We start from the raw sequence: 26,132 nt of genomic DNA on the forward strand, positions 1-26,132 counted from the left end.
TATGTGGTTGGGGAGGGCATGGGGGGGTCATTTGACGCATCACCTAAGAGGGTGAGAGAGCAGGACACATGTCTCCTCACTGGATTCGCCCTAAACATCCTTTATTTGTCTCTACAGCCTCAATAGGGGATCTAGTTGACCCACACACGTAGCAATTGCTCAATATGAACCTGTTCATTTCATCTCAAAAGTAACAGTATTCTACATCCATTAATCCCTGTTCAGGGTCATAAAATTTGTTAAATATAACAATGTCATAAATTATGCTTTTTTATATACTCTTTTGTTCCCAAAAATCAATTCCTGGAATTAAAATTTTTCTTGAAAGCCATGCATTTTTAAGAAAAGCTATCAGCATATAAATCATTCCACTGGTCTAAATGGACATATAATTTACTTCAAAAAGTCATTATGGGAATTAAATGAGTTAAAACACATAAAGCCCTTAAGAGTAGGTCCTGACAACACCATTGACAACCTATTAACATTATTTAAAATATGCCAATTGTTCGATAATTACAATTAAGACAAAAATACTATGAAGACTTTTTATTAAGAAAAAATACAAGCTACCCCTCTCCCTAAAATGATTGTCTATTTTATTAAAAATGTGGCAAATAAAACACACAAACAAAACAATTCTACCCCTTTTAATAAGTACATTGAAAATACAATAATTAATCAACCACCCATATAATTCAAGCACCCCAAAAAAAGGAAAGATGAAGATTAATAACATTGGCATCCTGCAGTCCCTTTGTGCCAGGCACTGAGCACAGCACTTCTAGTGGTTTAGCTGGCTTAATCCTCACCCCAACTCTGAGAAGAAAGTACCTGTATTATCCCAGTTCACAATTGAGGAACCCAGGGCCTGGGGAGGTGAGGTCAAGTGGCCAAAGTCTAGACTGGAGATTCAAGGGCCACGCAGCTGACCTAGAGAGTGTGCTCTAGAGCCTACACCACGCTCTTTTCTGCATGACTGATAAACGGTGAGCGGAAATCTCTCCCTCTCAACCCTTTACTGAGAGCTGTTTGAGGACAGGAGCCAGGTCTTGCTCCTCTCGCTGTCTAGAATACACCAGGAGAGCAATAACAATTGCTGGGTGAATGAACATTTCAGACCCTAATGTTCTTCCCAGACATGGTCCATTTGGGACCACAGAAGGGAAGGGCCATCATGTCTGGTCCACAGTGACCCATGAGGTCCACCAAGATCTTCAGGACACCTTTTGCCTCTTTCTGGCCTTTCAGGCTCTAGGTCTAATGAAAGAAATGTTCAAGTTCCCAAATTAACAATGTATAGGCTGAGTCATGGCCTTCCCTGATGGAAATAAAGAAACAAAACTAATAATGTTTAGAGTCCACTAACTGATTTTCCCAAAGACAGTATTTAAAACATGATCAAGCATATTAAAGAACAAGGAAATCTACATAAGCATGTTAAGGATTAGGAGGTCCTTACATAGTACAGCATTTAAGAACTTAATCTCTAAACTCAGTCAGACCTGAATGAATCTCAAGTCTACCCTTTGCTGGCCAATTACTTTTTTTATTTCCTCATCTGTAAAATGGGAGAGCAACGTACACTATGAAGAGGACTAAATGCGATAACCAATGGGAACTGTCTGACTCACGCTCTGACAATAAATGTGCGATAAATGATCATTGTTTTATTACTTTTAACATTTTTTTCTTTCCAACAAGAACCATTTTTTTCCATTACTAACAATTATCATACACCTAGTACTAATTCTTTCACATATAAAAAAAAATTTAAAAAAATAAAAAAAAAAAAACCTCAGCAGGGCATTGTGTGTATGCAGAGAAATAGCTACTTTGAAGCACTATAGAAACTCCTCAAGGATTCTAGATGTTAGCACAGCCCACAACTGAATATCTTGGTAGCATTTGATGGAGACATTTCTCCATTACAGATGGAAGAAGAACACTGGGCAGTGACTTTGCCCAAAACCCAAGATAAGCCGAGAAGTGCACACAGAAGAATCCGGATCTCCTGAACACCAGCATAGGGCTCAGAGGATCCGTCCATCTATGGAAAGCGAATGCCTTCCAGCCCCATTTTAAAGATGGGTCCTTTCCAAGTGTTGAGAAGGCTCCTTCCTGGCAGGACACATGCGGGGAATGGCAGGCCTGGACAGCATATCGCACCCAGCACTCTAAGGCACCAGGTCAGTGTTCTGAAGAGCAGAGAGGAGAGGCCAGGGTCCAGGGAAAGGAAGAACACTTCCATTCTGCAGCTTACACCTGGCCTGGGGATTTCTAGGCTCCCAGATCCATGATCCCTTTCTACCCCCCCATACAGAATCACAACAAAAGCATAAAGAGAAAAGAACAAATGTTTGAAGAATCTTCAATCCATAGTGAATGATTAAAGAAAAACTTCTCCATCGCTAATGGGCTGTGAGGGTTTCTCACTGCCCAAAGGTGTCTCCAAGTTACAGCGAGGTGTCTCTCTCACATGCCAGCTACTAACTGTCATCAGCAAGGACACAAACACACACGCATGCACAAACACAACACAACATAAATATCTACACACACACACACACACACACAAAAAAAAAACCCATAACCAGGAATCCTGGGATGAAAACTTACCCCAAGATGGATAGCTAACAACTAAATGAACTATTAGTAGACCTCATTTGAGTATGGATCTTTTTAAAAATTATTTTAGGACAATATGGCTTCGTTTTTTTTCTGTTTTGAAATCACTTGTCTTCCTTTCCCATTTTTAATATGTGAAATCTCTAATCTGAAATAAAGCAGAATCCTGAGAGATGGGTTTTGCAGAGTATAACTGATTCCAGGCTTGACTGCTCATTGAGCCAGCAAAAACTCTCCAACCTTCACTCAGCTTTGTTTGCATCAACTGAGAGTTCAAACTTAGCCTCAGGAAAGGGCCAGAGAATATCTAAAAGTAGCAAAACTACCAGAGCCATACTTGCAGACCTCCCCTCATTTCATAGGACTATAACTCTTTCTGCAATTAAGTGTAGCAACAGGTAATATGTTAGCAAGGACTGACTGTATCAAATCAATTAAGGTGCCAAGTACAGGGAAAAAAAAAATGCATGGATCTGACAACCAGCTTCAAAATATGAACAGAGGACATCTCCTGACCAAGTCCTGATCAGCTCCTTTGAACCATGCTCAGAAGCCCTTATCCCCACTTTGAGGTGCCCTGAGACTCTGAGTCTTCAAATGGGAACACAGTCAACCAAGTTCAAAGCCAGATCTTGATTACAGAACTAAAAGATACCCCAGTGGGTTGAAATATTGAAGCCTGACATAAAGAGTTCAATAATTTCTTCATTAATCATCATTCTTGTCATCTAATCATCATTCTTGGGGGTGGGGATGTTTCTTGACTATAAGCTCTTAACACCAACAAAAATACAGAAAAGAAAGGCAAATTCCTAACAAAGAACAAACCAAAATGTTGCACTAATAAAAAAAAGAAAAAAAAAAAGCACTCCCTTTCCCTCTTAGTGCATAATATAAAATATAAGCCTGTCTTAAAGGACAGGTCTCAGGTAGGTGTAATCCTTGACCATCAGAGTGTATGACTCAGTCCAATCCCACCACACAGGAACAATCATGTGCAGACTCCTGGAACACCCCGCCTCCCTCCCTTACCCCTGTCCCCACCTCTCAAGGCCCCTCCCTCCTCGCCCCAGGACCACACACACTCACTTCACACCGGCAGATTTTGCTTGTAGGGCGCTGCTCCAGAAATCATCAACATTTTCTGGTTCAGAAAATGCCTGAAGGCAGGCACTGAAGGGTATCTTGGCTCGCACCAGCTCAGGAAGGGGTCTTCTGTTGGCTTCTGCTTCCCTTCTCGTCAGTTCATAGGCAATCAGTTCATCTGAATGAGGGGAAAAAAAAAAAAGAAGAATGACCTTGCAATCCCTCTGGTCTTCTTGAAAAGAAAAACCTCCTCTTTGAACAATCTTCCCTGAAGGCTTCTTGGGCTAGGTCCGGGTCTGAGAGAGAGAGATAATTGCCCTTCTCAGATCCAGATAAGGCTCATGCTCTCTGGAATGTCTTTGGAGTAGCACTGACAGGTTGCAACCAGCCATTCACCTTTTTCTCTTCCTGTTAGAGACTGTGCTTGGTTCAGATCATGCATGTGATATAATGGTGCATGAACCTGGTATTTCATTTGCCTAGAGGTCAATCCTGGAATTGCCCACATGCCACCCTCCAAAACACAGACCTTCACCCCAGAGAACTCTGAAGCTGAAAGAGATCCAAGGTGTCTCACCTCTTCCCAAGCCTCTCACTCCCTTGTAAAGAAACTGAGGCCCAAGTTCAAAACCAGTTAATCACTGACAAAGTCAGACTTAAAACCCTGATTAGCACCCCCTGCTACCCACCAATGAGGCCAGAAAGGGATATTAAATTGTGTCCAGTGGTCAAATCTTGCAAAGGATCAAACATGAAAATATTCCTGTGAACTTTATAAACTGTCCTAAAATAAAATGACCAATGGAGGAGTTTTTTAAAAATAAATAAATAAAGAGAACTACAGCTCCTCACAATCACCAGACCCCACAGTACACATTTTCTGATTTGGTTCCATCAGCAACTATGGTTGGTCACAGGTTCCAAGGTGTTGCAGGGCCAAGGAGGAGGATGAAAATGAGGACTGCAGTTTTCTGCCATCACACCTCCTGTGACAATCAGCATTGCCAAGACGCCTGCCTGTCAAGGATTCCAGCGCCTCAGATGTCAAAGCAGCCCACCTGTCCACCGGGAAGCCTCTCTGTATGATCCCTCCTTAAGTGATCAAATTCTGAGGGAAAAAGAAGTGAGTGCACAAGGAACCTCCCAGGAGTCAGCAGATCTGTCCCTGGAAACTGACTGCAGACAAAACCTCACAGGTATTTCGAATGGCCTTTCTGGCCAATTCTTTTTTTGTGTGACCAAATAACAATAACAAAAATTCATTCCTGATAGGTCAGTCTTTAAGTCCATTTATACACACATGTATTTTCCAATTTCATTTCCTATTTCATTTCCCTAGTCCACAATTACTTGATGATGCACTTATATGTGATAAGAACATTAAGGGTTCCTAGGGACCAATTTCCAGTGACTAAATTAAAATATCCTTTTGACAAAAGATAGTTACCACCTTTAAATTATAAATGGTGAGTTAGAGACCATGGGACTGTGGAAGTGGTTAAAATCAAAATGGAGTCACTTTTGTCAAACCCTAACAACAAAAGTACACTAAGCAGGGAGGTTTTAAAAGAAGGGATGTCATCCTTATATGTCTGATAACAAGAACTATCACAAAAGACTGTCGGAACCACGACCTCACACAAAGTCCACCACAACCTTTCACCGAAGATACTTCTGTAAGGACACCTGCCCAGAACTGTTCATTCTTCGACAGAAGCCACCCTTATTACTGATCACTGAACCAAGGATTAATGTATGGAAACAACTCACATTATTCTCCTCGTTTTGCCCTTCAAAACTTTCCCCTTTCCTCAACCTCTTGGAATACTTACAGAGTTTCCTAAAGCATGCACATTCCCTTTGCAATGCTGCTCCCAAATAAACCTACTCATCTTTGGGGAATCTCTCTGTTATTTAGACTGATGGAACTGAGCAGGACAGCAGCCCTGAGATGAGCAAGAGAGACCAATTAACCCCAGTTCTTAAAAAGAAACAAACCATATATCCCTTATTTCTCTACCTTGCATGATGGATAAGAGCTTAAAAATTGGTCAAAAGCTGTATGAGCTTATAGAAGATGGAAATCATTTCATCTGAAAATCATTATGATCATCACTTTCCAACTACAATAAGCTGACACTCCTTCTCTCTCTCTCTCTCTCTCTCTCTCTCTCTCTCACACACACACACACACACACACACACACACACACAGGAAAAGAGGTCACCCACGGAAGTGTTGAACTTCACAAAAATGTCCAGCTTCCAAAAGATAAGCAGTCCAATAGCCATTTTGCCTCTCTCTCCTCTGAGATATTAATTCTAATACCATTCATCTATTTTGCCTGGGAAGGACTGGATCAGACTGATGGAAGGAGAAGAAACCATCTGCAAACCTGTCAAGGCTAAGGTATCTCTAGCTTGTTCTCCCTTCCCAAGTCTCTAGACCCTTCTAATGGGCCTTGCTCCTACAAAGTGCCCTGCCCCAATTAACATCCCACTAGAGGTGCCATAAACAGTGCCAGATTCGAAAGCCACCTTATTTCAAGAGATTGACCTCTACTTACCTCTTTATACCAAAAAAGGCAGTCCTGACCTGATCGTTTCCCTCAGACCTCACAGCACTACCTATGAGGGATGATGTCAAAGAACCTTCTACATCCACCATTACAAATATTTTCCCCCAAAGTTACACTGACTCCAACCAATTGGCCAAATTCATAGGCATTAAAGTAGGTTCCACCCAGAATGCCTCCATAAAACCTGCATTGCATTCAAAAATCCCACAGGGATTAAGGAAAAGGTGACAGGTGATGTGCAAGTCAGATACCGTCAGGTCTCAGCCCTGGCTGCTCCTGAGTCCCCCCTTCTCCCTCTGGTGCAGAGTTTTCCACACAAAGCCACACGGGGCTGGTTTCCGGCTCTGGAACAGTTACCCTTGTTGGTTGCTGCCTCCATGGCCACGGGCAACTGCATCAGGTAATCCACCCTCTCCGTGTAGCGGACTTTCCGGGTCTGACAGCACTGAATACGCTCTTCCACCAAAAACCGAAAAACATCACTCGGGTTTTCTGAGCCGATGCGGTTCCTCTGAAGGTTGGATTATATCACATTAGTAAATTTAGCAAAGTTTAACAGCCATGAATAAAAATTAACATAATATTGACTGTCTATGAAGACCTGGCTTTTACTAAACATTTCCCCTGGTCATGACAGTCCATCAGAGTACTTTACAACAAAACGCTGGAATTTATCTGACATCCAAAACTGGGGAATTGGTTAAATAAATTCTAGTTCATCTGTGAAGTGATATTATGCAGCCATTAAAAATCATGGAGGACCTGTGGGGCACAGTGGCAAACATCTGTAATCCCTGAAACTTGGAAGGCTGAAGCCAGAGGATGGCAAATTTGAGACCAAGTCTCAGCAACTTACTGAGATCCTGTCTCAAAAAGTTTTTTTTCAAAGAATCAGAGTGGGAGAGAGGCAGGGAGGTAACTCAGCAGTAGAGCACCCCTGGGCTCAATCCCCAAGTACAAAAAAAAAAAAAAAAAAAAATCATGGCCGAAGGACCAACATACATGAACGGAATTAGAAGAAAAAGAGAGTAGGACCCAAATAAAAAAGAAAGGGAGGAAATAATTGCCCTGGAAAAATTAAAGCATGTATGATGTGACCGTATAGATGGATTTTGTAATCAGAAAGATGGGGGAAAAAAGATTGTTGTTTTTTAAGGGGAGACAAAGGCCTTATTTAGGATTTTCAGCAGCTTTTAAAAACAATAGTTTTTAATATGACTCAACTCTGCTGAGAGCAGTGTGACCTCTGAGCTGTGCAGGAGGACACCAAGTACCATGTGGGGCTCTCCAGGGGGCTCTGTTTAGAGATCAAAAACAAGGGCCAATGAAATAATTGATGAACACACCTATAACATGCACAGATTAAAAGAAGCAATGGCAGATCCACCAGCCTCTGGAACCCAGGGCTTGAGGAATGGTCACATCAAGTGCCCTGGGCCCAGAGAGCCATAAGACAGAGACCCAGGTAAGGAGAGTTGGGACGTTCTAGTCACACCACAGCGGACTCCCACGCGCACTTCTACAGCTCTCTGAGCATTTTTGAAGACTCACCTCTACAAGATTCACCAAGTGCAAGAAAAATTCCTGAGCATCCTGCTGCCTGTTGGAGGAGAACTCTGGGTGGCTCTTGCTGACAAAGGCCTTAAACATGCGTGGAGAGATCCCATTCTGTTGAGGCTAAACAGAAAGATAAAATCGACTTACAAAACCTTCACACACATTGACAGGCAGAGCAGAGCTGATCGTGAACTTCATTTCTCACATGAGAACACAGAAGCCCAAGAAGAGTAGATAAGGATGAAGGCTAACATGCACTGGGTGTTTAGCATTGGCCAGGCACTGCAGCCCTATGGGAGAACAGGCTGGGACTCTTTCTGTGGACTCAAGACTAAGGACAGTGGGTGAAAACACTCCACCCGTAAAGACAGACACGAGGCCCATCTTTATAGGACCTGCTACATGGTGGCCAAACCACTCTGTCACAGACCATTTCAGAGCTGACACATTAGGGAAGGTAAAAAGGAGGATGCTCCACAGTGTCTCCCCTCTGCTCCCTGAGGGTACAGAAAAGAACCTCGAGCAAAGGTCAGGGTGTTTGCAAGGAAGGAAAATGGCATTGCATGGCCCTGTGACCTAACGCAGAGCTTCCCAAAGTCCTGATCCACCCGGCACCATTTGTGCACCAGCACACAGGGAGCTCCTGGGAGCTGGCAGGGCTTGCCCCTCACTGGAGAAGCAGGAAGAGGCCAGCTGCAGCTGCCAGGAGGGCAGCATGGGAAGAGCAGGAGGCTGGGGCGAGTATGTCAGGACAAAGATGATGAACTTCCCCGGGGGCTAAGTGGGTAGCGCAGAAGGCCTCCAGGCACCCCCCAAAAAGACCCAGCACATGCTGGTGAGCTGTCTGCCAGCAAAAGGAGACTCAGGATGAGACCTGGGATGGAGGGTTACAGAGGTCAGAAGAAAGGACCTCAGGGAAATGTCCTTGCAAGGTCTCTGAGATGGGGAGGGGAGATGTTGGAGGGGGCATCTCAAAAGAACCACTAATGTGTCCCCACAAAAAAGAGCCAGCCATGTCACAAAACATGTGACAGCCAAGAGGGGGCCAAACAGCACTATCTAGGTGAAGTGGGTCCCTCTGGATGAGGTGGGTCCCTCATCTCCCCATCCTATTTGATCCTCAACTCTGAAGGGGACAGAGGGAGTTAAAGGAGGCAAAGAAGTGGATCAAAGACAAAAGGAAAAAATAAAATTAAAATATATATACAAAGCAGTGACACCCACCCTCCTGTACTACTGTTTCCTAGGACTCATGACTTGGTAAAAGGGAGAAGCATTCAAGTGACTTTGATATGACCTGGACTTTTCAGTATTAGAAATCTAGGAAACTCGCCTACCCTTCAGGAGGTGGGACGATTCTACATGGCCTCTGGTGCTAGAGGCAGGCCCCTGATAGACCCAGGTGTTGCCCCAAGTTCACCCACCTGACAATGGTGACACCTGTTGACCTCATTAATACCACAATAACCCCAGAAAGCAGGTACTCTGCTTATCCCTACCAAGGGAAACAAGAGACTGGCAGAGAAGGGCCAGATGAGTGGTCTTTTTTTTTTTTTTTTTAAGAGAGAGTGGAGAGAGAGAGAGAGAATTTTTTAATATTTATTTTTTAGTTTTTTCGGCAGGCACAACATCTTTGTTTGTATGTGGTGCTGAGGATCGAACCCGGGCCGCACGCATGCCAGGCGAGCGCGCTACCGCTTGAGCCACATCCCCAGCCCCAGATGAGTGGTCTTAATGACAGACAGCCATGCAGCTAGCAAAGCAGAAACAGGGTGGACTCCAGGTTCAGCTCGGACTCCAGCATCAAGCTATTTGAAGCAACAACAAAGCGGACCCACTAGACACATGTCAGGGAGCACAGAGCACGTAACAGAGCTCAGTGAAATACACCTCACCTCAGCAGTGGCGCCAAAGGTGGTTCCCGCCCTCTGCAAATGCGATGGCTGCTACTTGCCCCACATTTGATAAAACCTTCACATTCCCCTGCTCTGACAGACACTCAGAGAACCTGCCATCTGGGCCATCACTGGCTCCTAGCACAATTAAGACTTTCAGGCTGCTTCTGGCTCATCTCCATGGCCTGACTGGGTGCTAGCAGGGGCAGGCCTTGTCTCACGCCTATCTGCGTTCTCATGGCCAATTCCTATGGTCTGGAGTCCCTGGTAGATTTGCAGAATTACTGTCAGATTCGACAGGTAAAGAGAAAACTCCTTTATCTCCCTGCAGCCAAAGGCAGCGCTACACATAATATCTCTCCAATGCACCCATTTTAAGCAATTATTTCTCACTTAATTCCAGAGAATTTTCCCATCTTGCTGAGGGCTCACCGGCCTAGTGATCCAGTATTACTGATCACGTACTCTCTGCAGGGCATTACTGGGAGTTCTATTACTGGGAGTTCTGCCCTCTAGGAGTTTATATATGTACGTCTCTCTCTCTCTCTCTCTCTCTCTCTCTCTCTCTCTCTCTCTCTCTCTCTCTCTCTCTCCTCTAGGAGTTTATATATGTATGTCTTTCTCCCCCCCCCCCCACACACACCTGTTGTCAATGTTAAGAAACACTACAGAGGATCCAAAACAGTGCTAGTAGCCCTTTGAGAATTCCCAAAAATGGTAGTGTTTGGACATCTGAGGACCAGGAACCAGAACATAAATGATCAGCTTACATGCTTACATGGCTTCAAATGTGCTTCCAATGCTAGACAAAGACCAATTTATTCCTGACCCAGTTAACTTTACTACCTGTTACACATCCAACCCCTCAAGAGTATGTAAAGTTGTGCCTTTCTTCACTCACAATGCTAGTGTGTGCCTACATAGCATCAGCTGACACAGGCATGCAATGATGGTACCTTATCTTGGCATAATGGCTAATATTTATACATTCATCTAACAGTTATTTACTAAGTACTAGAAATTCTCAGACACTATTCCAGGTGCTTGGATAAAAAAAAAAAATTACTGGGTACCAGGCACAGTTCTTCACATTGTATATGCATATTTTGCTTAATTTATCCAACCCCAAGAGGTGATGATGAATATTATCTCCACTTGTTAGAAGGAGAAGCTGGGGCACAGAAGTATAAGCAACTGGTCCAGGGTTGCATTTCGAGACCAGTCTCTCCATTCCCTCTCTCTAGTGTCCTAATGCTCTTTCTGGTTCACCCTCTCATCACTGAGTCCAACCAACAAGTTGCCAAGAAGAGAAGATAGTACATCCTGGATTCTGGAAAGGTCTTCTTCAAACCCAGCATTGCAGGCCAGTCCAGCAATCATCATGTGGGATTCCCATTTGTGCACACTCTGTTTAGGTACTCACACAAGTAGGCATTTGCTGCCTGCCACTGAGGGCGTTACTTCTTACCAGCTGTGACTCGAGTGTGCTGTGGCCACCAGTCCCCAACACAGACCACAGAGAGCAGTTGCTTTGGAAAATTCAACAAGTCAGTAAATTCTGAAGAGCTGGCTATACCTCTGTGCCACTAAGTGGTGATACAACTGGAGAGGAAAAGTTTCATTAGAGACCCTGGTGACAACCACCAGAAACAGCCCTGTGGTTGGAATGTGGCCCAGCTTCATTCATTCCCCTCCCACCTCTTCCCTTCAGTGCTTATCTTCTTTCTTCGTTTTCCCTTGATCTCTTTTTTTCTTTTCTTTTTTTTTAGTGGGAGAGGGAACTAGGAATTGAACTCAGGGGCACTCAACTACTGGGCCACATTCCCAACCCTATTTTGTATTTTATTTAGAGACAAGGTCTCACTGAGTTGCTTAGTCCTCGCTTTAGCTGGGGCTGGCTTTGAACTCATGATCCTCCGGTCTCAGCCTCCCGAGCCACTGGGATTACAGGTGTGCACCACCAATCCCCGCCTCAACTAACCTTTCTTAATACATGATCAACAGTCCAGTGATTGCTTGAGAGCAGGTGATCACCTGGAAGTTATCTGAAAAGCTTCTTACCTACAGAGATGTACCTCTTTCTACATACAGACCAGCTCCTGGGGTTGGCAGCTAGGTTTGAGCATTTGAGCTTAAATTCAGCTACTCCATGCTTCATGCCTTGAATATCAGCTGGCCCCATCTTTCTACACCCATGCCCCACTTCCACTGTATCCTGGATTTCAAAGGGAAGATTCAACTATGGCTTTAATTCACATCTAGATAAGAGGAAGTTAGTCTCTAAAAAATGTTGAGCCTGAATCTAATCAAGCCTCCAGATCTATCTACCAGTTTCTAAGAAACACAGGTTGAGCAATACCTCATGGTATTGAGGGCAAATGATCCAAATCCTTCAGCAAATCAAGAGCTTACAAAAAGAAGAGGAAGATAACTTTGGAAAGATATCTTCAGCACTGCAGGAAAAAAATCTGCATATTAAACAATAGTAATCATCTAATGGACTGGATATTAGATGAGACTAAAAAAGATTGAATTGTTAATTTTGTTGGCATGTCTTTAACATTTTAAATAATATTTATGGTAAATGAAAACAACCAAGGCATTATAGTTACAAATGCATTCTAAATATTAACCGGTTGTTCAAAACATTACATAGTTCTTGACATATCATATTCCATACATTTGATTCAAGTAGGTTATGAATTCCCATTTTTACCCCGTACACAGATTGCAGAATCACATTGGTTACACATCCACGTTTTTACATACTGCCATACTATGTAAAGTTTTGAACAACCAATAATAAAAATTTTAAAAAATTAAAAATTAAAAAAAATAAATATTAACAGGTAAAGAGCAGGGTTATGAATTATGTGTTAAATTACTGCAGGAAAGAGAAAGGAAAGAAAGAGAAGAGAAAGAAGAAGGGGAAAGAGGGAAAGGGAAGAGTTTAGGAAGATTAATGAAACCAGATTGGCAAAATGGGCAGTCCAGCAATTAGTGAGCTAGTGAAGCTGCTGAGATTCATTGTGCTCTCCACTTTTATGTACATATACAAATTTAAATATTTTTTCTTTAAAAAAAAGAAAGCTGAGGCTCTCTATAGGATAGTTCGTTAAAAGCTAAAATAAAATAATAAAAAATTTTTAAAAAAAGAAATTGAGCTAGAGAAAGCATGTTTCCTACTTGACTGCACATCAGTGACATCCCCTGAGTGTCCCCATGGACTTAACACACAAAATGAGGCCCAAACTGACCATAAGTCATATCTGCCTTCTGATAGGATGCACTCTCTCTGGTGAGCTGGCTCTTGGGATACCTGAAGCAAAGGCTAGTTCTGAGTCACTATAACAGGGAGGCCCAAATAGTCTCCAAAATAGCAACCGCCTAGGGAACCTGTCGTATTAATAGGATACTGTACTTACTTTCTCCATCAGCAATTGCAAAAACGATCAGCTAAAATTAGAGAGAAGACTACAGTGTTCAGAATGTCTCCCAGAAGCTTACACAGGACTTTCTGTTTAACACCGTGCACTAGGCAGACAGCCAGATGCTAGCCACTCACGCTCCCCTGAGCCTAATGCTTTAATTAATCAGCAAGCAGAGAGATTGAGATTGAGATTTTTAGCACATTAGAGCAATGCTTGCACAGAATTTATAAGACCAAGCAACAAAAGGGAGATAAACACATCTCAGCCTGTCCCCAAAGCACAATTGTATGAACTCTTGTGTATTTAACTTTTGATCTTAAACCTTAAACCTTAGACCACTAGCTCCTACTCTCTATCCAAACCCCAAATCTCCCAAGCTACTATTCATATTTCAAAAGGTAAATTAGAAATGTTATATTTGCCCAAACTAGGAAAACAGAGTTCAGTGAAAACAAAGTTCTTACGTTTAGAGCTTAAGTTATATCACCGAAAAGTAGAACACTGGTCACCTCATGCTGATAAGAAGTTGAGACCAGCAATTATGTGTCAAGGATCACTTAGATGAACACTCACATAATTAATTTTAAGAAATAATTTATTCCAAATACACAGTTATGTAAAATATGTTATCTTCAGAAGAAGAAAGAAGTTACAAAGTATTTGACTTTAAAATGTTTGAAAGCACTGTCTTAATATGCATAAGGATGAAGAATATATATACATATAATTTTTTTAACACGGGTCTTACCATGTTGCCCAAGCTGACCTTGAACTCCTGGGCTCAAGCAACCTTCCTGCCCTCAGGGGGTAAAAAAAAAAAAAAGACTCCTTTTCTCTAATGTTAAAGTATTATCTATGACAAATGCAATCTTATCTTAAAAGTCAATTCAGTAGGGCTAGGGGCATAGCTCAGTGGTAGAGTGCCTGCTTAGTGTGCACAAGACTCTGGATTCAATCCCCAGCACCAAAAGGAAAAAAAAAAATCAATTCAAAAAAATTGGTCAGTGCCCACTACAAATATTGCAAGTCTTTTTTATAGACAAAAATATTTATTAAGCAAGCATATATTAAACACTAACTTTCACCTTGTTTCAAAGCAGACCAATTTAATATCAGGAAGGATGTGTTCTAGAATTGACCCAAGTTATGAGATGGCAATGAGCAACCCACACTATTAGGCTACCTGGTAATTTGCAAACTTAAAATGCCCCATCTTGTCATCTACCCACTACCATCCACACATTGAGACACTGTGAACCTAAAACAAATCCTGAAGTACCACTTAGGGAAACAGGAGAGTGTAGTGGTCCCAGGAGACACATTGCTTGGTGAGATTCCTAGGTCTGCCACTCAAAAGCTAACTTCAGGCAAGAGTCCTCTGCATCACTTCCAGCATTAGTGAAAGAGCCTGTCCCTTTGCCACCTCAATGTGATGCCAGCTATTACTCCCATGGTTGCTGGTGGTCCTGTGTAAAGGCATTTCTGCCAAGGGCTCTGATCCCTCTCTCATGCTCTCTCTCTCCTCTGCCACACATTCCTCTCATAATCTATCCCTTCTTTGCTTCAGTGCATCTTCCTTCCTCTTGTGAGACACTTCGGGTTCATCTCTAAGTCGCCACAGGCCTGGGACAGGACCATTTGACCAGAGGACTCCCGATACCTGAGAAAAGGAAGATTCTCACAACTAGTCCCTTTGAAATCAATTACCAGTGACAATCTTGATGTCTCAAAAAGTAATTCCATCCCCTGTCAAGGGGAGTAGAGAGTTCTGCTATGGATTATTTGTCTCTTCGAGGAACAGCTTAAAACAGACACCCGCAGGACCACAAGGTCAATTTGCACTCTACTTCGAATGTTAGAGGAACCTCACTGGTGCTGGAACCAAAGACCTGCTCATTTCCTCTCTTGCGGGATGGGCCTTCCCCTCCACTGCCAGGATGCGTGAGGCACACAGATCACATTTGGATTCTTTCATCAAGACCATGCACTAGATTATGGCGCCTCAACACTCGGAAGCATTTTGTAAGTCATCTAGACCAAAGGTCACAAACCCAAATACCCACAGTACTAGCCAGGTCACAAGCCACAAAGGGACTGGAGCCAGCTGGGCACTGTGTGTCTCATGTGAAGGGAGGGCAGAGTGGGACTCCAGCTGCCACTGTGGGGCTGGGACTGGCAGAGGTTCTGGTGGTTCAGAAAAGCTAGGAATTCAGGTAGTCTGTGTGAGTCAAGCAAAACACACTTCAGGCCACATATGGCCCAAGTGCTGCTAGGTCACATGCCTCGATGCAAACTGAGCTGCAAGCTGGAATCTACAGATCAACCGCACGATGGTCACTGACCCCTATGCGGAGGGAAGAAAGACCAGGGCTAAGCAGTCATTATTTCTAGCACAAATAAATCATGTGCCTTACTCATATAAGAACCCCCCCCCCTTTTTTTTTTACCAGCATAAAAGGACATTATAATAGTAACCAAACCAAATTTTACAAACACCACTAAGTTGATTTTGCATTTTCACATTTTGGAATGTCAAATGAGAACCATCTCCTCCACTGCATCCCAGAAGAGGGTCTCACTCCCTCTGGTGGAAAAGGAACAGCATCATGCAGTTCTGGGTAACAAGGCAATTTGAGAAGCACAGTTCTTCCCACCCTGTGCCACTCTGATGTCCTGGGCTCACCATCCAGAATGTCTGTTTCTCTCTCTACCCTCTTTACTTCCTTCTTTCCATCCCAAAACACTGCCTCTCTCTGTGTTCCCCTGAGAACCTTCCTTCCCTTGTTTGCTCTGTTTCCACAAGCAGCTAGCTTCATACGAACAAGAGAGTGTTCACTCTCTTGTTTTTGGTCTACAGGCATTAGTTAAGGCCTACTGACTTAAGATGGAAGCACAGAGGTCAAACACTGAGACACAGGCTTGAAGGAGCTTGCCCACTAAGTCAAGACAGGGTACTCCAAAAGGACAGTAGGTGGTAGAGAAGGGGTATGCACTTCCACTCAGCAACAGGAGCTAAGGGTGCTGAATACAACTCTGTCAGCCGTGTGCTGCACAATTCCAAGGATGCTATTCAAAAAGATCAGGCTCTGAATAGCACCTCCTGGAGTTGTGCATCAGAGAAGATCACTGTGCAGGCTCAGGCAGCTCAGGTCTAGTACTGGGAGATCAAGCCCATTTTTCAATCATTCTGTCAATCAAAAATGATTGGCCAATGGAGTTTCTCCTACTTGAGTGTGCATAAAAAACACGTGACCACTTGCCAGAAATGAGACCTGCAAGCCCTCCCCAGAAATTCTGAATCCTCAGCTCTGGGGAGAGGTTGAGGAACCTGTGTGGTGGTGTTTAACAACCAGCATTTTGAGAAACACTAGCAAACAAAGTTGAGGATCAGGAGAAGGAGGACACTGTAAGGGCCAAGACTGTGCCATTGAGGGGGTGATGTTATATTGTTATAAGGTTTATTCCTTCTATCTCAGCTGTATTTATGAAGAACATTGTTTCTGAAGATCATTAAGGATGGCACATACATATGATCTTTATGGGGAAACCCTGACGCGGGTTATTCCTATCACACTTTTTTTTTTCACTACTGGAGAATGAAGTCTGGTAGGCAGGTACTCTGCCACTGACCAACATCCCCAGTCCCTTTTTTTCATTTTTATTTTTTCATTTTGTGACAAAGTCTCGATAAGTTGAGCTCGATCCTCCAGAGGAGCTGGACTACAGGACTGCACTACCTGGCTATTACAATTTTTTTATTGGTGCATAATAATAATGCAGAATAATGTTTTTCATTATGGCATATTCATATATGCATATAACATACTTTGATCAATTTCACTCCCCAGTCCCTCCCTTCCCCCTACCCTCCTTCCTTCCCGAGATCCCCTTCCTCTACCCTACTAGTTTCCCACTTTCATGAGATCCCTTTCTTTCCTCTTTTCCTCTCTGACTACCACATATGAGAGAAAATGTGACCCTTGACTTTCTGAGTCTGGCTTATTTTGCTTAATGTGATGTTCTCTAGTTCCCTCATTTTCCTGCAAATAACATAATCTGGCTATCACAATTTTTTTTAATTAATTTTTATTGTAGGTTGTTCAAAACATTACATAGTTCTTGATATATCATATTTCACACTTTGATTCAAGTGGGATATGAGCTTCCATTTTTACCCCATATACAGATTGCAGAATCACATCAGTTGCACAACCATTGATTTACATATTGCCATTCTGGTGTCTGTTGTATTCTGCTGCCTTTCCTATCCTCTACTATCCCCCCTCCCCCCTCCCCTCCCCTCTTCTCTCTCTACCCCCTCTACTGTAATTCATTTCTCCCCCTTATATTTTTCCTCCTTTCCCCTCACTTCCTCTTGTATGTAATTTTGTATACCCCTGAGGGTCTCCTTCCATTTACATGCAATTTCCCTTCTCTCTCCCTTTCCCTCCCACCTCTCATCCCTGTTTAATGTTAATCTTCTCATGCTCTTCGTCCCTACTCTGTTCTTAGTTACTCTCCTTATATCAAAGAAGACATTTGGCATTTGTTTTTAAGGGATTGGCTAGCTTCACTTAGCATAATCTGCTCTAATGCCATCCATTTCCCTCCAAATTCTATGATTTTGTCATTTCTTAATGCAGAGTAATACTCCATTGTGTATAAATGCCACATTTTTTTTATCCATTCGTCTATTGAAGGGCATCTAGGTTGGTTCCACAGTCTTGCTATTGTGAATTGTATCACAATTTTTAAGAGCACACAGAGAGGTACCACACACTCTGAAATGTGAATGCTATTCTGACAGCTTGCTAAATTTGCAGGCGCCATTTGACTACGCATAAGAAACCCACCTTCTGAAATTTGGTATGTTATACAACAGAATATTACTCATCCTTAAAAAAGAATGAAATTATGGCATTTGTAGGTAAACAGATGCAGCTGGAGAGTATCATGATAAGCGAAATAAGCAAATTCCAATATACCAAAGGCCAAATGTTTTCTCTGAAATGCAAATGCTAATTCACAATAAGTGGTGGGAGCTAGGGAAGACTACAAGTATTTTGAGATAGACAGAAGGAAGTGAAGGGAGGGGAGGGAATGTGGGGATAGGAAAGATAGTAGAATGAATCTGACATTATTACCCTATGTGCATATATGATTACATGACCTATGTAACTCTACATCATGGACAACCAGAGAATGAGAAGTTATACTCCATTTATGTATGATGTTTCAAAATGCATTCTGCTGTCATGTATAACTAATTAAAACAAATAATAAAAAAAAAAAAGAAACCCACCTTCTGGCTAGTAGAAGTCCCCCTTTCCCACACATCCACGCAGCACACCTGGGACACGTACCTTGTGCTCCTCTTTCATGACCTGCTCAATGAGCTCCGATTTCACTGGAGGCTTTGAGTACTGACCCGAAAGAAGGCCATGTCCTAACTTAGTCCTGACCAGGAAGAGACACAAAAGCAAAGAGTTCATTGTTGTCTACCTAGAGAGACATTGAAATTATTTCTGAATTCTGATAAACACAGCTGCTTTGAGGCGGAACATTTTCTATGGATTATTCACAACTTATTTGCCTTACTTGCTTCTGATTACATTGTTAAATTTTCCTCAGTACTTCATTCATTTCTTCCCATAAAGGTAACACATGATCATTGTAGAGCACTTAATATATACAAGAATTAAAGAACAAAAAAAGAATTGCCTTTCATTCTGCAACCCAGTGATAACCACTATGAACACTCCACTGGATACTTTTTCTAAAACAACATAATCTGGTACTTACATCTGTGTGTTGAAATCTTGCGTTGGATCTAAAGGTGAGTAGTCAAATATTCTTGGAAGGTTTCCTACATACCTAGGGAATGAGAAGCAATAGTCAAAACATAGGAACTAAGAGAAGAACAGAACTGATACAAGCCATCATTCTCTCAAAGACCTTCCTGCCTTCCTGTTAAAATCAAATCATCTGGGTTGGGGATGTGACAGAGTAATGATAGTAATAGAGTAATGCCTGGCATGCACGAGGCCCTGGGTTTGATCCCCAGCACCATAAGCAAAAAAATTTTAAAAAGAGAGAGGGAGAGAACAATAAAGACTAATATAATGATTTAAAAAAAAAAAAAATTCAAACCACCTGAGGAACAGTTTTTTCTGAGATCTTTCTCAATCACCAACTCAAGAACCTTCCTGAAACCCTGATGCTTCCTTCCATCATTGAGTCTCAACCCTGGTTACAAATCAACATCATCTACAGAGCTTCTTTTCTTTTTTTAGTTATCAAAGTCAGTGGGGCATGGTGTTACACACCTATAATCCCAGCGACTTAGGAGGCTGAGACAAGAGGACTGCAAGTTCACAGACAGCCTCAGCAACTCAGCAAGACTCTAAGAAACTTAGTGAGACCCTATCTCAAAAATATGGTGATGAACGCCTGTAATCCTAGTGGCTCAGGAGGCTGAGGCAGGAGGATCAAAGCCAGCCTCAGCAACTTACAAGGCCTGAAGCAACTCCGCAAGACTCTATCTCTAAATAAAATATTTAAAAGGGCTAGGGATGTGGTTCAGTGGTTAAGTGCCCCTGGATTCAATCCCTGATACCTAAAAAATAAAAATAATAAGAAGAGGCAGGGATATAGCATTCCTAGATTCAATCCCTAGTAAAAAAAAAAAAAAAGAATTACCAAAGCCAGAACCACCCCTAGATGTTCTGATTTCCTTCCTTGAGATTGAAGCTTGGGATTTATAGTTCCTTTAAAAATTCCCCCCATGAGGGTTGGGGTTGTGGCTCAGTGTAGACTGCTCACCCAGCACATGTGAGGCACTGGGTTTGATCCTCAGCACCACAAAAATAAATAAATAAAAGCACTTTGTCCATCTACAATTAAAAAAAAAAACATTTAATTAAAAAAATTAAGTTCCCCACATAATCCGAACACGTCTCCAGCCTAGGTTAGAGAACACTCTCTCCTTTGACCAAAACTTTAGTCACTCTCCTCCAAGTCCTCTGGCTGGCTAGACCAACCTAAAACTTCCTTAACTGTCCTTATAGAATCTATTTTGAGTGAAAATCCTGAGTCCATTTAGTGAAAATCCCCACATTAGTACCCGACCACCCTGACCTGTCTTCAGTGATAATCCCATCAAGACAGCTGAGCCAGAAGCCCTTACACATGAGGTTCCCTCTTACTAATGCTCCATCTACTGACCCTCCCCCTGCTTGGTAGTGAATCCCTACTTGCCTTCCCTAAAGTGGACATTGAGTCCAACCGCTGACTCACTGCAAGAGGCAGCAGTCCTTACGTCTGTCACCAGGGACCCTCTGGAATTCAGTCTGCCTTACCATCTTAGACAGCGTTCAGATACCTTTTTCTCTAACATTAGGAGTTGTTCCAACAATCTCAAAATGAGTAAATAAATACAGTGACAACTACCATTTCTGGAGGGCTTTCTATATTAGCTAGTTTTTATTACAACCATGTGAGGATGGGATTTTTATCCCCATTATCCCATTTGAGAGATGAGAAATTGGGATACAAATTCATTAGGCAGCTTCCAAAGTCACTCAGGGGCTGAGTGCCTGAGCCTAGAGTGGGCCCCAGCAGCCTGGCCCCAAGGTCCTGCTTTGCAGCCCTCTGCTGGCCTTGGGCAGCCCACAGCCCTTCCCGACTGCTGCATCCTGACGGAGCAGCGCTAACCTCAGTACCTCTCCAGCCTTCACTCCCATCCTCAGTCCCTTTCCTACTTCACACCCTCCCAACTTTGTGTTGTTCTTCTTTCCCCCTCCAGTCTCTGACTGTGGAAGCCTGAAAGATTTAAGAAGAGGAGTCCAGAAACAGATCCCTTCCAATGGCCCTGCATGCACCCTACTCTGCCCACTTCTCTGACCCCATCTGCCACCACTCTACCCCTGCCCACAATGCCCTGACCATTTGCCCCCCAGTGCCCCAGGGTACTCCAGATTGACTCCTGCTTCAAGGCCAGGCCATCTGCTGTCCCTTTTCTGGAACGCTCTTTTCACAGATGCTTGCTTGGCAGCCCCTTCTCAGGTCTGCTGAAAGTCACCTCCCCAGACTCAGCCAAGAGAGTAGCCACCCCCACCCTTCCTAACTCCCTATTGCATGCTCCAGCAGACTTTGCTCTTAGCTAAAAACAAATATTCACTATTTGAATTACACCATTTATTTACTTTCTTGTTATCTGTCTCTCTAAAGATTATATAATAGAATGCAATCCCTATAAAGGCAGACTAAACCATGTCATGTAATCACACAACCAATTTCTATAACTGACTTCCAAGAACCAAAGAGAAAAGGTATTGCTATGGTTTGGATATGTGCCCCCTCCCCAATAGACCATGTGTCCCCAACCCATAGCACATAGCATTGTTGAGAGATGGTGGAACCCTTAAGAGGCGGGGCCTAGTGGGAGGAAGTTAGGTCACTCAGGTGTGCCCTCTAAGGGGATTGTACGACCATTTCTCTTCCTCTCCCTCTCCCATTTCGCTCTCTCTTTATACCACCCACAAGTGGTATAAAGATGTAGATTTGCTAACTGACAATCTGGCCACCTATGATCCAGTTTTAACTGGACCTCCTCCACCACACACTTTCACCATGATATACTGTGCCACTACAGGCTCAAAGAAATAGGGCCAATTGGTCATGGATTAAACCTCCAAAACTGTGAACCAAAATAAAACTTCCTCTTTTTAAGTTGGTTATCTCAGGTATTGTACACAGTGACAGAAAGCAGACTAACAGGCATTATTGCAACAAAGCTCTAGCAAGAAAACCAGGGCATACTAGCAGTTAGCACCGACCTCTAATTGGATCCCTCAACTAGTAGAAACTTCAAGGCACCTCCTGTTCACAAACTCTGACTTTGTTTCACAGATTATGTATCTATACCAAAGGTAGCTTGTAGACAATGATAGACAGTCCCATCCTTGTCCCTGCTCTCAAATGTGTTACTGGGGCAACAATTTCATCTAGAAGTTTTTAAAGGACAGAAAGCCAAACAACAGATAAATCAGACTTCTGAGCTAACTGTTTAGCTACAGAGGCCATGCTGATGAATTCTGTATAATTCACAACATGACAAACTCATTAGCTCACCTAAGATCCATTTTTTATCACATCTCAAAATCTGTCAAGACAAATAACTCATCAGGAAGATGAATGGGTTTATGCTTCAGGTGAGACTGGTAGAGAAACATAGAGTTACAGGGGGTAAAACTTTTACATCCAAATGTCCATTTTGCCAGCCATCTATGTTCCTTTTCTAATTGACAAGACATAGCCTCCATTACAACAAAACTAAATTAAAATGCAGGGGCTGGGGATGTGGCTCAAGTGGTAGCGCGCTCGCCTTGCATGCGTGCGGCCCGGGTTCGATCCTCAGCACCACGTACAAACAAAGATGTTGTGTCCGCCAAGTACTAAAAAAGTAAATATTAAAAAAAAAAAATTCTCTCTCTCTCTCTCCCTCTCTCTCACTCTTTCTTTAAAAAAAAAAATGCAGAAGTAATGTTAGGTAATTTTTAAGATACATATTACAATTGCAGTTCAAAATCTAGTGATACTCCAAGAAAAGATGTAGATTTGCTGACAATCTGGCCAACTTATTCAAGTCACACACCAGTTTATCTAGATGTGAACCTCAGTGAGAATTACGTTAAAATGTAAACCAGTGGTAGACAAGGTATCAAGGAATCGGGCTGACATTTCTGAATTACACTGTGGTGTTCATAAGTCATCTAATCTTTCTATGAGTCACTCTTTCCACTTACAAAATGGATACACTGCCCTGGACCCAGCTAAACTGAACTGACTGCTGGGAAAAAAGGGGCTTGAAGACAAGTATTTCAATCCGGGGGCATTTGGCCAAACAAGGAAAAGAATAAGAAAGAGTTGCTATGTTCTAAGATATATGGTAAAAACTTATAAAATAGCATATAAAATATTTGATAATATGAAATAAAATTCCAAAACTCTTGAAACAAGACTACAGGGAGGGCTGGGGTTGTGGTTCAGTGGCAGAGTGCTTGCCTAGCACGAGTAAGGTGCTGGGTTTGATCCTCAGCACCACATGAAAATAAATAAATAAAAAATAAAGGTGTTATATCCAACTACAACTAAAAAAAAAATTTTTTTTTAAAGACTATAGGGAGATTCAAATCTTTTTTTTAAACTTCATAAACATATTTTTAAATATTTATTGTTCCATTTAAATACAATGTTCATTTACACATTTTTCTATAATTGTCTTTGATTAAAAAAAATTTCATTTATATACAAAGAGAATGTCACCAAAATAAAAAGGCCAAATCATGTATGCTTTTGTGCTTAATTACATAATAAATTAAAACGTGGGTCACTTTGAAAAGTAGAAAATGTTTCAGGGTTAAGAGTTTGATTATCCTTAATAGAAAGAAATTTTAAGTCTTTTTTTCAATTTTTTTAATTCTAATTTGTTATATATGACAGCAGAATGCATTACAATTCATATTACACATACAGAGCATAATTTTTCATATCTCTGGTTGTATACAAAGTATATTCACACCATTCATGTCTTCATCCAACTACAACTAAAAAAATTTTTTTTCAAAGACTACAGGGAGATTCAAATCTTAAATCAAAATAAATAAATAAATACACCACAAATATGAGATACATTTTTTTCATTTAAAAAAATCAGAAAGTTAATTCTTTGTCAAATGGCCTGTCAGAAGTTTGTTGTTGTTGTTGTTGTTGTTGTAGTTGTTAGTCGATTTTAAAGCACTAAAAATGCTGTTGGATTTTGTAAGAGAAAAAAAAAAGTTTCTTCCACTATAGTTTAAAAGCAATAATAATAATTATTATTATCTCCCACAGGACATTCCTTCAACATTTCCAAAAAAGATCTTGGAGCATGAGTCACATGGTATGGAGTGACATTTTTCTCTGATCAAATGAATAATAATACAAATGTGAGACGTGGGTAAAAATTTATAAAAAAAAATAATATAATGTTCACTTTGAAAAGCGTTTCCCATCTTGATGCTTCAAACTTGCTCTTCCCTTTGCCCCAAATCCTCTGCCCCCCACTCCTCCCACACATATGTGGGGGTGTGTTCCCTCTACAAGGGGTCCTCTCTGACACCTCCTTCCTTTTTCCTTCATGGAATGTACCACATTTATAACCACGTAAACCACGTAGTTGTTCTTATGATTATTTAGGTAATGCCTGTTTTTTGTGCCTTCCCTGGGGCCAGGAACCATGTCCTTTCATTTACCATTCACCCATCACACACCCAGCACACTGCCAAGCAGAACAGAACTCACACCATTGGTTGGATGAAAACATGAAAAATCAATATGGAAAACTGACCATATATTTTCAAAGCCAGAAAATGGCAAGAGGTTACATCTTCAAATACCAAGGGAAAAAAAAGGTTTTCTGACATACTTTTGATTAACCCCTATTAAAGCCATTAGGATTTCAACTCAAGGGGGGTAAAACATTGCCCTGTGCTATTCCTAGCCTGCTGTCTGCCTGTCAGTCTGCTTTGACACACATGTGTCCTCTTCCACACTGAACCAAGGTAGAAGCCTACCCACTGCGGGACACGCTAGAGATAATTTTCTAAACTTAGTGGCCCTAAGTGCACCACTAAGCGCACCAGCTGTATCTCCTGCGCTCTGCGGATTCCTGTTCTAAGTACAACCCAAGGAAGAAAAACTGAGCCACCAGGTGTGGGGTGAGGAAGGCAGCCTTGTTCATGCACAGTTAGGAAGCACCCAAAATCAGTGCCTCCCAAAGTGTCCATGGTAAGGGGCCAGCTTTTTCCAACTTGGACAATACTCTTAAAGAACACCATAAAAATGAATAATCAGAAAAATGAAATGCTACTTATAAGACATGACAATATAAAGCTGCTACAAAAATTTCTAAGTGCTCTCAATCCCCATACTTAATTCATCACAAACCCATATCCAACCATCCACAAGAACAGCACCAGTGTGTGACCCAGTGAAAATCCTAAGTCACTAAGGAACTCTCCATCCCCAGAGGAGAGAGACTGAACAAACCAACCACTGGCTCTCTCCTAGCACATTCATAGGAGGGACTGGGCAGCTTCCCGCAGAGGTTAATGATTAGTATATTCTTGGCACACAGGGTCGGGGTCTAAAAGTGGAAGTCATAATTAATATAACCTTGTAGAGTGTTTTTGAGTTTCCAAAGTTCCCCTATCTCCCCTGATCCTGTAACACTCGGTAAGGGTTCTCACCCGGCCTCGGGATGAGAGGTCATGCCACAGATGAGGTGGCAGAAGGTCCAAGGTGATGCAGATGGGCTTCCCCAGGGCCCCTCTGCTCGGGAGGCACTTACGCTCTCTGGAATTCTGGGATGCTGAAGATGGCCTGCATGACTGAACTGAGGTAGCAGCTGTTCCCCAGGTTCTTCAGACCTGTGTACCCGGGGCCATACATGGGCTTCAGCTTCGTCCCCGACTCCTGGATCACTTCCCACTCGCTGACCCTGGGCTTGATGTCATTGTCCCGAAGCCCATTCTCTGTCTAGGACCAAGTCATTAAAGAAAGATAATTTTAAATATGATTCCCATTCAAATATCATGTCCCATGAATTATTTCTAATGTCAATGGATATTTCTGATGTTTTTTCTAATTACATGGAGAAATAAAAAATCTAGTTAAAGGACACTGAGAGGTAGTCGTCGCACGATGATGTAGTCAATGCCACAGAAGCGTATATTTAAAAATGGTGCACTCCACTATTGTCATGTATATAAGAAATAATAATTTTATAAAATGGCTGAAATGTGAATGTTTTCTCGGATATAAGGAGGCTGACTCATAGTGGGGTAGGGTGGGGGAGCATGGGAGGAATAGATGAATTCTAGATAGGGAAGAGGGGTGGGAAGGAAAGGGAGGAGG

The 26,132-nt window shown here is 42.2% G+C and overlaps 1 protein-coding gene across 1 annotated transcript in view; it reads right to left on the reverse strand.

Moving 5' to 3' along the window:
• Positions 1 to 26,132, reverse strand: part of Usp13 (ubiquitin specific peptidase 13) — a 106,812-nt gene that overhangs the window by 27,676 nt on the left and 53,004 nt on the right. The window contains exons 8-13 of the mRNA XM_076867365.2: positions 25,567 to 25,754; positions 18,978 to 19,049; positions 18,539 to 18,632; positions 7,844 to 7,969; positions 6,650 to 6,803; positions 3,718 to 3,892 (exon numbers count right to left, since the gene is read on the reverse strand). Coding sequence (XP_076723480.1) covers positions 3,718 to 3,892; positions 6,650 to 6,803; positions 7,844 to 7,969; positions 18,539 to 18,632; positions 18,978 to 19,049; positions 25,567 to 25,754 — 809 coding nt within the window. The remainder of the gene's footprint in view (positions 1 to 3,717; positions 3,893 to 6,649; positions 6,804 to 7,843; positions 7,970 to 18,538; positions 18,633 to 18,977; positions 19,050 to 25,566; positions 25,755 to 26,132) is intronic.

Source organism: Callospermophilus lateralis, chromosome 10, assembly GCF_048772815.1.
Source record: "Callospermophilus lateralis isolate mCalLat2 chromosome 10, mCalLat2.hap1, whole genome shotgun sequence".
Lineage (NCBI taxonomy): Eukaryota > Metazoa > Chordata > Mammalia > Rodentia > Sciuridae > Callospermophilus > Callospermophilus lateralis.